Source organism: Myotis lucifugus, unplaced genomic scaffold (assembly GCF_000147115.1).
Source record: "Myotis lucifugus unplaced genomic scaffold, Myoluc2.0 scaffold_2598, whole genome shotgun sequence".
NCBI lineage: Eukaryota > Metazoa > Chordata > Mammalia > Chiroptera > Vespertilionidae > Myotis > Myotis lucifugus.
The window spans coordinates 10,686-22,367 of record NW_005873646.1 but is presented as its reverse complement, the minus strand read 5'-3'; the positions used below and the strand labels follow the sequence as shown (position 1 = coordinate 22,367).

Sequence of the window (11,682 nt, the reverse complement as noted above, 5' to 3'; positions counted from 1 at the left end):
TCTGTCCATCTGTGCTGACAGTAAGTGTATTTTTCCTAGGATTTCTGATTTGAGATTCTGGGGAAATCCTTTTCTCAGCTCACCTTCTCCATCTATTTGGTTTCCTGTAGCAGGTGTCTGAGCTCTTCTCCTGGGACCCAGCGCGCTTTTATACAAAAAAAAACTGAGGTCCTGCCTTTGCTCTGACGCCGATGTCGGAGGAGGAGGACAAAGAGAAGAAGGGAGAGCAGCAGGACCAAGGCCACCAAGACCCTTATCCAGTACCATTTGGGACCTAGGACAATAGTGACTTCATGAATGATCCAATGATGCCATTTAATGAGCACCCACTGTGTGAGAGGCACATGCTGGGACCTGTCATTTACCCCCTCTCACCTCACAGCAGTCATGCACCATTCATGGCTGACCCAACCACCCACTTCACTGAGGCTCAGAGGAGTTAACCACATGCCCCAGGTCACCCAGCCTGGACGGGGCAGTGCAGGGACTGAAAGCCGGGACTGTGGGTTCCCTGTGCTGGCCTCACGCCCCCACCCCAACATCCTAAGTGGACACCAGCTTTGTGCTCTGGACTCCTCCTCTGCAGGGGACTGTCCAGGTCTCATTTGGAGCTGAGGGTCCTTCCTCATTACCCACCCCAGAACAGCAGGGACAGGGATGGGCAGGGTGTGGGGTGGACTGTGAGTCTATCCTGGATCCCTCTCCACCCACAGGTCTCTGACTGTCCCCTAAGAAGGTCGGGCTGGGCAGAGGGCTCTGCCTTCCTGAGCTCTGTGAGGCCCTTATGTCACCTCATCTCCCAGCAGCCTGTGAGCAGGATGGGACCAGGGATGAGCAGACAGGAACCCGACACTCAGAGGAGAGAAGGGACCGCCCAGCCCCACAGCAGGAGCAGCAGAGCCAGGAGCTGAGCCAGGGCTGATCCACCCTGTTCCCTCCGCTGAGCTGAGCCTGAGCTGAGGGGGAGGACTGGGTGCCCGGGACCCTTGTCCTGCCTGTCCCTCCCTGTACAGTGTCACCGTCACTGAGACAGAGGGGACAGGCCCCATAACATCACGTCCTGGGGGCTTCCATGTGTGGCCCCTCTCCCAGGTCAGGGCCAGAGCCAACAGGAAATCTAAGCTCTGGACAAGGATTCTCTCCTTTTACACTGGGAGACACTGAGGGCCCTGTCAGGGGAAGGGTGAGTCCAAGTCAGCAAATCCAGAAGGGCCTGGACCACCGCATGGCTCATCCCCTGTCCCCCATGGAGGAACCCACCACCTCCCCACAGAGCCCCTCATTTACCCATCTGTATGCCTGACCCTGTGGGTGGGAGACCGATCCCCAGAGCCTCCTGTGGATGAGGATGGGGCAGGAGGGTGGGGGCTGCCTTCTCCCCACATGGGACCAGGTTCACCGCCCCAGGCTGCGCCCTGACATCATCCTCTGCCATGACCACTCCACCCATCACCTGAATCAGACCCTGGGACTCCCAGCCCCTCTGGGACACAGGCCCGTCCTTGAGGATCTGGGTGACTTGATCCCCTGACAGACTCTCAGGACTTGGGAGGTAGGGCTGTGCTCCCTCTGAGCAGAGCTCCCAGGACTCACCAGCTGTGGAGGTGGGTGGGGAGCTGGGGTCTCCAGAGGGTCCTGGAAATGAGGACAGGAAGAGGGTGAGAGGCTTGGGCTGATCCTGGACCCCATTTCACACAGACACCCTCTTCCATCTGTGCTGTGGCCCCTGAGGCCCTCCCACTACCTCAGTATCCAGGTGAGGGGACGGGGATGGACGGGGTGGGAGGGCCTCTAAGGAAAAGATCTCCTCGGGGTGACCATCCTGAGCACCCCAAACTCCCTTACAGCCCATAATATTTCTGGGGACAGGATGCTGAGCTAACAGCTCAGCCAATAGGGTTTGGGCCCCTCACCTGAGACCTGGAGCTCCAGGGGCTCACTGGGGCGTGAGAGAAGGTAGGGAGAGATGCTGGATGAACTGTAGCACCTGTAGGTGCCCCCGTGGGCTGAGGTCACAGGACTCATGGAGAACTCCGCCTGGTACTGCTGAGCTCGATCCTCTGATCTCAGACGCAGGGGGGGATCGGCTGCCCCCTCCTTGGACAGAAAGGAACATGTCCCTCCAGCTCTGTGACTGACACAGCAGGGTCACGTTCTCTCCTGAGGCCACCTTGGGGCCTGGCTGCACCGAGAGGGAGGGTGTGTCAGGCAGGTGTCCTAGAGAGAGGGAGGGAGGGTGAGGGCTGCCTGCCCACCTTGTTCTGACCTGAGAGTCACCAGGCCTTTCTCTGAGGACCCTCCTCACTGTCTGTCTGTTTCTCTGAGTTTCCCCCTCTCTCCTCCCATCCCCTGCCTCTCTCTGTCTCTCCCCCTCCCTGGGGCCTGCACTGTCATTCTGGCCTCATCACCTGAGACCCCCAGCAGGGCCTGATAAGAGTCTGGGCCCCAGATTGTACCCACTGGCTCCTCACCTGCCACTAGGATGTCCAGGGGGTCACTGGGGGCCGACCACTCGGAGGAGAGGTTGTATCCACCGTAGCATCTGTACCGGCCCCCGTGGGAGCTGCTCACAGTGTCCAGGGGGAAGTGGGCCTGAGAGAGCCCAGCCTGGGACTGCAGGACAAGGCTCTGGGGGAGGCCCTGTTTGGTCTCCTTGTGCAGAGCGAATCTGTCATAGCCGACATCAGAGCGACACTGGAGGGTCAGGTTTTGTCCAGAGGCCACGATGGGGCCCTGCTGGCTCAGGAGGGAGGGCTTCTCAGACTCACCTGGGGAGACCAGACAAGAGTTACAGGGGCTGCTCCTCCCATAACCCCTTCTCCTGTCCTGCCCCCCAGGTCGCACTCTCTCTCCCTGTGTCTCTGCCCCGGGAGCTCTTGTGCTCCCTCTCTCCACCCCTTCACAAGGGGCTCCCCTCCCAGTGAAGATGCCAAAGTGTCTGATGCCTGGATCCAAGGAGTGGACCAGGATGGGACTTACTCACCTGGGATCAGGAGCTCCAGGGCATCACTTGGGTGTGACCACACCTGGGGGCTGTTCCTGTAATAGCCATAGCATCTGAACCTCCACCTGTGGCTGGGGGTCACGGGGCCCACACGGAACAGGGCCTGGGACTGGCCACTGGGGTGTGGTTCTGAGTCCTGGGTCCAGGAGAGCCTGTGATCTCCTTCCTTAGTCAGAATGAACCTATCAAATCCCTGCTGTGAGCCACAGTGGAGGGTCACGTTCCCTCCTGAGGTCACCACAGGGCTGGGCAGGGCTGAGAGGCTGGGTTTGCTGTAGGATCCTAGGAGAGGAGGAGGCAGAGTGTTAAATGGGCTCACACCTTCCTCATGTCCCCCAGGGCTGGGATGCAAGAGGGGAGACAACCGGAGAGCAGACGCTCTTCCTGAGGGCAAAGCCTTAGGCTGGGACCCCTGAGAGTCTTCTCACCTGTCGCCCACAGCTCCAGGGGGTCACTGGGCTCCGACCAGCCAGTGAGGCTTTTATAATAACAGGAGTATCTCCCTGCATCATGCTCTGTCATGTGTGTGATGGAGAACTTGGTCTTGGTTGTGAACTTCCTTTCTGTCTGTGTGTTCCAAAGCACACGTTTTCCTTCCTTATACAGATCAAACTTCTGGGCCTCCAGGGTCCCCTCACACCAGAGGATCACAGGGCTCCCATAAGGGATCACAGGGCCTGGTTCAGCCCACAGGGTGGGTTTGGGGAGGGTCCCTGGAAGGATACCAGAAGCTGCATTAGAAAGCGCTTCCCCCGCTCTTCCCCCAGCTCATCCAGGACCTCTGTGCTCCCTCCTGAGCCCCAGGGCTGAAGTAACAGGTGGGACCTGGAGCCTGGGGAGGACTCACCTGTCTGCGAGTGGATCCTCTGGCCCAGACTCAGCCCTGGAAGAGTCCATGTGAGAGATTTGCATGCGGACGTCTGAGCTGATTCCCCTCCCATCAGGGCCCCATCCACTCGAGCTGCCTGAGCCTGAGGTCCCCCATGAACAAGGGGGTGCCGCCACCCCTCCTGCTGCCCCTCCTTATGTCCACAACTGACCGATGCAGAGAAGAGCAGAGAGGATGGACATCATGGCGTCTGCTCTCACGGCTCCTGCTGTGCAAATGGAGGAGACTCAGAGCTGGAAAAACAGAGACGCACAGGATGTGGTGGGTCAGAAGCTGCTGCAGCCCTTCCTGGTCCGCAAGCTGTGCACCCACTGCATTCGGACTCTCCCGCCCTGGGCCTGGCTCTGAGTTTCCCCAAACTGAGGGCTCAGGAGGACAGAAGGCTTTTCGGGGTCAGGTGCCCAATCCCTCCCAGGCACTGCGGGGATCATTTCCTTTGTTCCTGGCGACTCTACACATGTGGTCTGGCCTTTGGATCCTGTGATGACAATTTTGAAGGGACTTTGCAGTGTCACGTTGGGGCTGCTCATCCATCAGGAAACAGTCTCAACTCCCAGTGAAGTTTCCATAGCAGAGGTTTTAGTGCTTCATTCCTCAGTTGTTAACATGAAGCTCAAAATGGAACTGCCGATGGACCCAGCAGATCCCACTTCTCAGAATATATCCTCAGAACCTGAAACAACAATCAGAAAGATTGTTCATAGCAGCAGTATTTACAATAGCTAAGTCCTGGAAACAGCCCCAGTGCCCATCTGTAGATGGGTGGGTAAACAGCTATGGTACATTTACACCGGGGAATACTATGCAGCTTTGATAAAATGAGGACCCCTTACCCCTTGAGACAGCATGGAGGCACCTGGAGCATATTATGCTAAGTGAAATAAGCCAGTCAGAGAAAGACAAATAGTGCATGATTTCACTTATACGTGGAATCTAATGAACAATATAACTTGATCAAAAAAATATGTCCAGAGGCATGCTGCATGGAACAACTGGACAGATCTCAGGGAAGGGAGGGGGCAGAAAAAGATTAACTAAAGAACTTACCTGCATATATGCATAGCTCAAAGCCATAGATATTAGTGTGCAGAAGGCCTGCAGTGGGGTGTGTGCTGGGTGGAGGGGGGGCATATAGGAAGAGATGAAGGTCATCTGTAATAATGTCAATAATAATACATAAGATAAGGTATTATCTTGAAGGAGAAGGCTATCTATAATAATAATTATAGGGTAATATGCTAATTAGACTGCATGTCCTTCTACATGACCTTCTGACGAAACCGAGGTTGCAAGGGAAGCCCGGGTCCCGGGTGCCAGAGGGAAGCCAGTGCTGGCAGATGGGGGAAGGAAGGCCTAGTTTTGCACGAATTTCATGCATCAGACCTCTAGTCTATATATATAAAAGCCTAAGCGATCAAACTACCCAGATACCGGTTGACTGGTCACCTGGTTACTATGACGCACACTGACCACCAGGGGCAGATGCTAAAGGCAGGAGCTGTCCCCTGTTTGTCAGTGGGCTCCCACAGCACGAGTTCCATTCAGTTTACATACAGCCGGGATCACTGCTGGCGAGCAAAGCTGTGCTGGTGTGAACCTCTCCCGCCTCCATGGTAGCACTACCGAGTGGCAGCAGGTGCTTAGGGCTGGCAGGATGAGCGGGAGTGGTGTGGAGCCCAGCCGGGGCTTGGACGCCTCCTCAGTCACTGCCACTTCATGCACCACTACATTTCTTGGGGGAAGTCAGACTGCCAGTTTCGGTCCGTTCCTGCAGCCTGGCCTGTGAGAGGGTGCGGGCCAGGCTGAAGGACCCCACCAGTGCAAGAATTTATGCACTGGGCCTCTAGTATAAAAAGAAAATAAGAATGCTAATGGCAACATTATGGGAGATATACCAAGACAGGAAGAGAAACGGATTTACAGAGTGACAGATGCCAGAGGGGAGGAGTGTGGGGGGGTGACTTGATGAAGAATGGGAAGCGATTCACTAAAGAACATACATGCACAGCCCATGGACACAGACAACAGTGTGGTGAGGCTGAGGGAAGGGGGAATGGGGTGGGTGGAGGTGGGCAAAAGGGAGAAATGGGGGACATCTGTAACAGTGTCAACAACAAAAATTAAAGATATTTAATGATTTTGTAGTTTAGATTCCACATTTAAGTGATTTTATATGGAATGTGTCCTACTCCAACTGGCTTATTTCACTTAGCATACAAACCAGCAGGTCCATCCATGCTGTGGCAGAAGGTAGGACTTCCTTCTTTCTCACAGCCGAGTGGTACTCCATCCTGTAAACCTACCACAGCTTTTTAATCCACTCATCTACTGATGGGCACGTGGCTGCTTCCACATCTTGGCTGTTGTAAATAATGCTACAGTGAACATAGGGGATGTGTATAGTCTTTCAAATGAGCGTTTCAGGTTTCTTCGATGATATCCCTAGAATTGGAATCACCGGGTCGAATGGCAGTTCCATTTTTTTTTTACGTTTTGAGGAACCTCCATACTGCTTTCCACAGAGGCTGCACCCGTCTGCATCCCCAGCAGCGGTGCACGAGGGCTCCCTCTTCTCCACATCCAGCACTTGCCTTCCCGGATGGTTAGTGACTTTGTGAATTATCATCGGAGTGAGGGCAGGCTCTGCAATAAATGGTGCTGGGAAAATTAGACAGGTACAAGCAAAAAAAAAAAAAAAGGAAGGAAGAAGGAAAAGAAACTATACCACCCACTTACACCATACACAAGAGTACACTCAAAGTGGATAAAAGACTTCAATGTAAGTCACAAAGCCATAGAATTCCCAGGAGAGGGACACTTCATGTGTTGTCACCTCAGAAGCAGGCAAGGAGCAGAAATTCAGAAACACTAAGTCCATATCCAGCTCCTGTCGACCTGCACTTCTGGAGACTGAGGATTGGGGACCAGGGTGCTTCTGAGGAAGAGGAGGCAGGGGCTGAGCCAAGCAGAGAAGGACACAGGATGTGTGGGGCAGGGTCCTCACACCACCCACGCACTGTCCACAAGGTGCTTGCCTCACAGGAAGGCGACGCCTTCTTCTCACCCTAAAAATAGCAGGTGCTGAGGGTCTGACTAGAACCACATTTCCGAACAGCCTACAGGTATTTGCTTTTTACTGAATTTTTTTTTTATTTACTGGGGTGACATTGGTTAATAAAATTATACAGGTTTCAGGTATACGATTCTACACTACAGCATCTGTACATGGTATTGTGTGCTTATCATCCTAACTCTAGTCTATTTCCACACAACTTACCCCATTTTTACCTCCCCCCACCCCACCCTTCCTCTGGCAGTCACCATAGTATTGTCTGTGTCCATGAGTCTTTCTTTTATTTCTTTGCTTAATCCATTCGCCCTTCCCCCCAGCCCACAACCCCCTCTCCTCTGACAGCTGTCAGTCTGTTCTCTGTATACACAAGTCTCTCTCCACTATGTTTTATTTTGTTTATTAGATCCCAAATATGAGTGAAATCATAGGGAACTTGTCTTTCTCTGATTGGCTTATTTCACTTCAGATCATGCTCTCCAGATCCATTCATGCTGTCACCAAAGGTAAAAATTACTTCTCTATTTTACAGCTGCACAATATTCCATTGTGTAAATATACCATAGCTTTCATCTGCTGGTGGGCACTTAGGCTGTTTCCAGATCTTGCCTTTGTAAATTATGCTGCTGTGATCATAGAGGGGCATAGATATTTGTGGATTTATTGATGAGAAGCCATTCTGAAAGGTGTGTGGTTTCAACATGCATCTCTCTGATGATTAGTGATGTTGAGCATCTGTTCATATGTCTACTGGCCATGGATGTGTCCTCTTTGGAGAAGTGTCTATCTAGGTCCTCTGCCCAATTTCTTTTATTGAATTGTTTTTGGGGTTTTGGTGTTAAGCTCTATAAGTTCCTTATAAATTTTGGACAATAAGCCCTTATCAGATGTATTGGCTAATAGTTCTCCATTCGGTGGGTTGTCTTTTCATTTTGTTGATGGTTTCCTTTGCTATGCAAAGCCTTATCATTTCATCCTTACACCTTAATTTAGAAAAAAATTCTATTGTTTAACTAATCATTTTTAATTGACCGTTTTTATTAAATCATAGTTGGCATACAATGTCATTAGTTTTAGATGTGCAACACAGATATGATATTTATTATTGACTATCTTCCCTTCCCCTTCTCACCCATCCTTCCTTCCCTCCCGTCTGGCAACCATCAGTTTGTTATTTATTTCTATGGGTCTGTTTTTGTTTCCTTTGCTTTGAGGATGTGAAAAATCCCAGAGGTAAGTGAGATCTTTCCTTGTCTGAAACATTTCACACAGCATAATGCCCTCTAAGTCCATCCATGTTGTCCCAAATGGCAGTATTTCATTCTATTTTTGGTTGGTTTATATTTCAATACAGGCCCAATGCATGAAATTCATGCATCGGGGCAGGGGGGTGGTGGTTCCTCAGCTCTGCCTGCCTGATCACCCATCCAGGACCACTGGCTCCTAACCTGCCACTGTGGCTTCATCCAGATCACCCCTAACCGCTCTGCCTGCTGCCCAGTCTAATTTGCATCTGCCTCGGCCCCTGCCACTGCGGCTTCATCCAGATTGATGTTGGGAAGGTCGTTCTGCTGTCCAGTCTAATTTGCATATTATGCTTTTATTATTATAGATAATGCATACTAGCCACATCTTTATCATCTAGATGTCTATGGATCTAAAGTATCAACACAATGTTTTGTTTTTCTAAATCCTAGACATAATAGATTAGCCCATTGATTTTTTAAGGTTCTTAATTTTATTATTTCATAGGTTTGATGTGTCATATTTACATTACAATTCCAGTTAAAACATTCACTTTGTTCACACGTTGATTATTGGGAAGTCTGTTACTTTGATTTCCAAACGTAGAGATATTGGCTTATCTTTGACTACAGAATGAGGTGACTCCCTGAGAGTCCCAGGGGCACCTCAGGTCTCCACGGTTGGTGGGGCACTAGCCAAGTGTCCAGAGGTGTAGCTTTCCTGCCTACTGGGGTCCCTGCATACCCCTCCCTGGAGTGTGGTGGTCTGAGTCCATCCTGAGCTAGTGGATGGCTAGAGCAGCATACACACTGGGCTCTTCTGAGGGATCCTTTGATGGGGAGAATGGGGGTGCACTTTTCTGCTGTCTATGGGCCAATAGGTTTAGCTCAGCGTAGGGCACATCCTGGGGGGCATCAGATGCAGCAGCCTGGAGCAGGGGGAGAGAGAGGGATGAAACATGGTTGGGGTTTGAGAGCCTTGGGGCCCGGGGAGGATGGGACCCACCTGACTGTCCATCTGTCTGTCCTCTTCTGCTTGTCTGTCCTTCATGTCCAAACATTCCCCTGATAGGAAAGGAAGAGAGGTGGTCATTCCCTGCCTGAGTCTTGATGGTGAGCAGTTCCCCTGGCCGTACAGACTGACTGAGGGCCATCATCCTGCCTGTTCTGCTGGAGAGAGACAGTGAGACAGAACAGCGTCTCCTCGATTTTACTGTTGAAATCCTCCTGTCACTTATCCTCATGTTGCCAGATCCAGCAATAAATTAAAAAGATCACACACCATGACCAAGGAGGACTTTCTCTGGAGATGCAAGGATGGTTCAATATTCGCGAATCAATAAACGTGATACACCACATAAACAAAATGAAGGATAAAAATCACATGATCTTATCAATAGATTCAGGAAAAGTGCTTGTGAGAATGTTTACTATTCATGAGGTTGAAAAGGATGAAAGATGACCTTACCTCTGTCCATCTGTGCTGACAGTAAGTGTATTTTTCCTAGGATTTCTGATTTGAGATTCTGGAGAAATCCTTTTCTCAGCTGACCTTCTCCATCTATTTGGTTTCCAGTAGCAGGTGTCTGAGCCCCCCTCCTGTGACCCAGGTCACCCCCTTCCCTACTCACCTGAGGTCCTGCCTTTGCTCTGACGCTGATGTCGGAGGAGGAGGAAGAGAAGAAGGGAGAGCAGCTGGAACAAAGCCACCAAGACCCCTATCCAGTACCATTTGGGATCTAGGACAATAGTGACTTCATGAATGAGCCAATGATGCCATTTAATGAGCACCTACTGTGTGAGAGGCACATGCTGGGACTGCCATTTATCTCCTCTCACCTCACAGCGGTCATGCACCAGGCATGGCTGACACCACCATCAACTTCACTGAGGCTCAGAGAGGTTAATCACCTCAGAGCGGTCACCCAGCCTGGATGGGGCTGGGCAGGGACTGGAACCTGGGACTGTGGGTTCCCTGTGCTGGCCTCACACCCCCATGCCCACATCCCAAGTGGACACTGCTTTGTGCTCTGGACTCCTCCTCTGCAGGATCCTGTCCATGTCTCATTTGGAGCAGAGGGTCCTTCCTCAATACCGCCCCCAGCACAGCAGGGACAGGGATGGCAGGGTTTGGGGTGGATTCTGAGTCTCGCCTGGATCCCTCTCCACCTACAGGTCTCTGACTGTCCCCTAGGAAGGTCGGGCTGGGCTGGGGGCTCTGCCTTCCTGAGCTCTGTGAGGCCCTTATGTCAACTCATCTCCCAGCAGCCTGTGAGCAGGATGGGACCAGGGATGAGCAGACAGGAACCCGACACTCAGAGGAGAGAAGGGACCGCCCAGCCCCACAGCAGGAGCAGCAGAGCCAGGAGCTGCACCAGGGCTGATCCACCCTGTTCCCTCCTCTGAGCTGAGCCTGAGCTGAGGGGGAGGTCTGGGTGCCCGAACCCTTGTCCTGCCTGTCCCTCCCTGTACAGTGTCACCGTCACTGAGACAGAGGGGACAGGCCCCATAACATCACGTCCCGGGGGCTTCCCTGTGAGGCCCCTCTCCCAGGAGGTCAGGGCCAGAACTGATAGGAAATCTAAGCTCTGGACAAGGATTCTCTCCTTTTACACTGGGAGACACTGAGGCCCTGTCAGGGGAAGGGTGAGTCCAAGTCAGCAAATCCAGAAGGGCCTGGACCACCGCATGGCTCATCCCCTGTCCCCCATGGAGGAACCCACCACCTCCCCACAGAGCCCCTCATTTACCCATCTGTATGCCTGACCCTGTGGGTGGGAGACCGATCCCCAGAGCCTCCTGTGGATGAGGATGGGGCAGGAGGGTGGGGGCTGCCTTCTCCCCACATGGGACCAGGTTCACCGCCCCAGCCTGCGCCCTGACATCGTCCTCTGCCATGACCACTCCACCCATCACCTGAATCAGACCCTGGGACTCCCAGCCCCTCTGGGACACAGGCCCGTCCTTGAGGATCTGGGTGACTTGATCCCCTGACAGACTCTCAGGACTTGCTGGGTGGGCTGTGCTCCCTCTGAGCAGAGCTCCCGGGACTCACCAGCTGTGGAGGTGGGTGGGGGGCTGGGGTCTCCAGAGGGTCCTGGAAATGAGGACAGGAAGAGGGTGAGAGGCTTTGGCTGATCCTGGACCCCATTTCACACAGACACCCTCTTCCATCTGTGCTGTGGCCCCTGAGGCCCTCCCACTACCTCAGTATCCAGGTGAGGGGACGTGGATGGACGGGGTGGGAGGGCCTCTAAGGAAAAGATCTCCTTGGGGTGACCATCCTGAGCACCCCAAACTCCCTTACAGCCCATAATATTTCTGGGGACAGGATGCTGAGCTGACAGCTCAGCCAATAGGGTTTGGGCCCCTCACCTGAGACCAGGAGCTTCAGGGGCTCACTGGGGCGTGAGAAGAAGGTAGGGAGAGATGCTGGATAAACTGTAGCACCTGTAGGTGCCCCCGTGGGCTGAGG

The 11,682-nt window shown here is 52.8% G+C and overlaps 1 protein-coding gene and 1 pseudogene across 1 annotated transcript in view; both read right to left on the bottom strand.

Annotated features, from left to right (window-relative positions):
* Positions 1–187: 187 nt before the first annotated feature.
* On the bottom strand, positions 188–4,078 carry LOC106694374 (annotated as a pseudogene).
* Positions 4,079–8,989: 4,911 nt separating this feature from the next.
* LOC102442869 (leukocyte immunoglobulin-like receptor subfamily A member 6) overlaps positions 8,990–11,682 on the bottom strand; it is a 4,719-nt gene continuing 2,026 nt past the window's right edge. Inside the window, exons 5-7 of the mRNA XM_023749055.1 lie at positions 11,263–11,304; positions 9,214–9,272; positions 8,990–9,136 (exon numbers count right to left, since the gene is read on the bottom strand). Of these exons, the coding sequence (XP_023604823.1) occupies positions 8,990–9,136; positions 9,214–9,272; positions 11,263–11,304 (248 nt within the window). The remainder of the gene's footprint in view (positions 9,137–9,213; positions 9,273–11,262; positions 11,305–11,682) is intronic.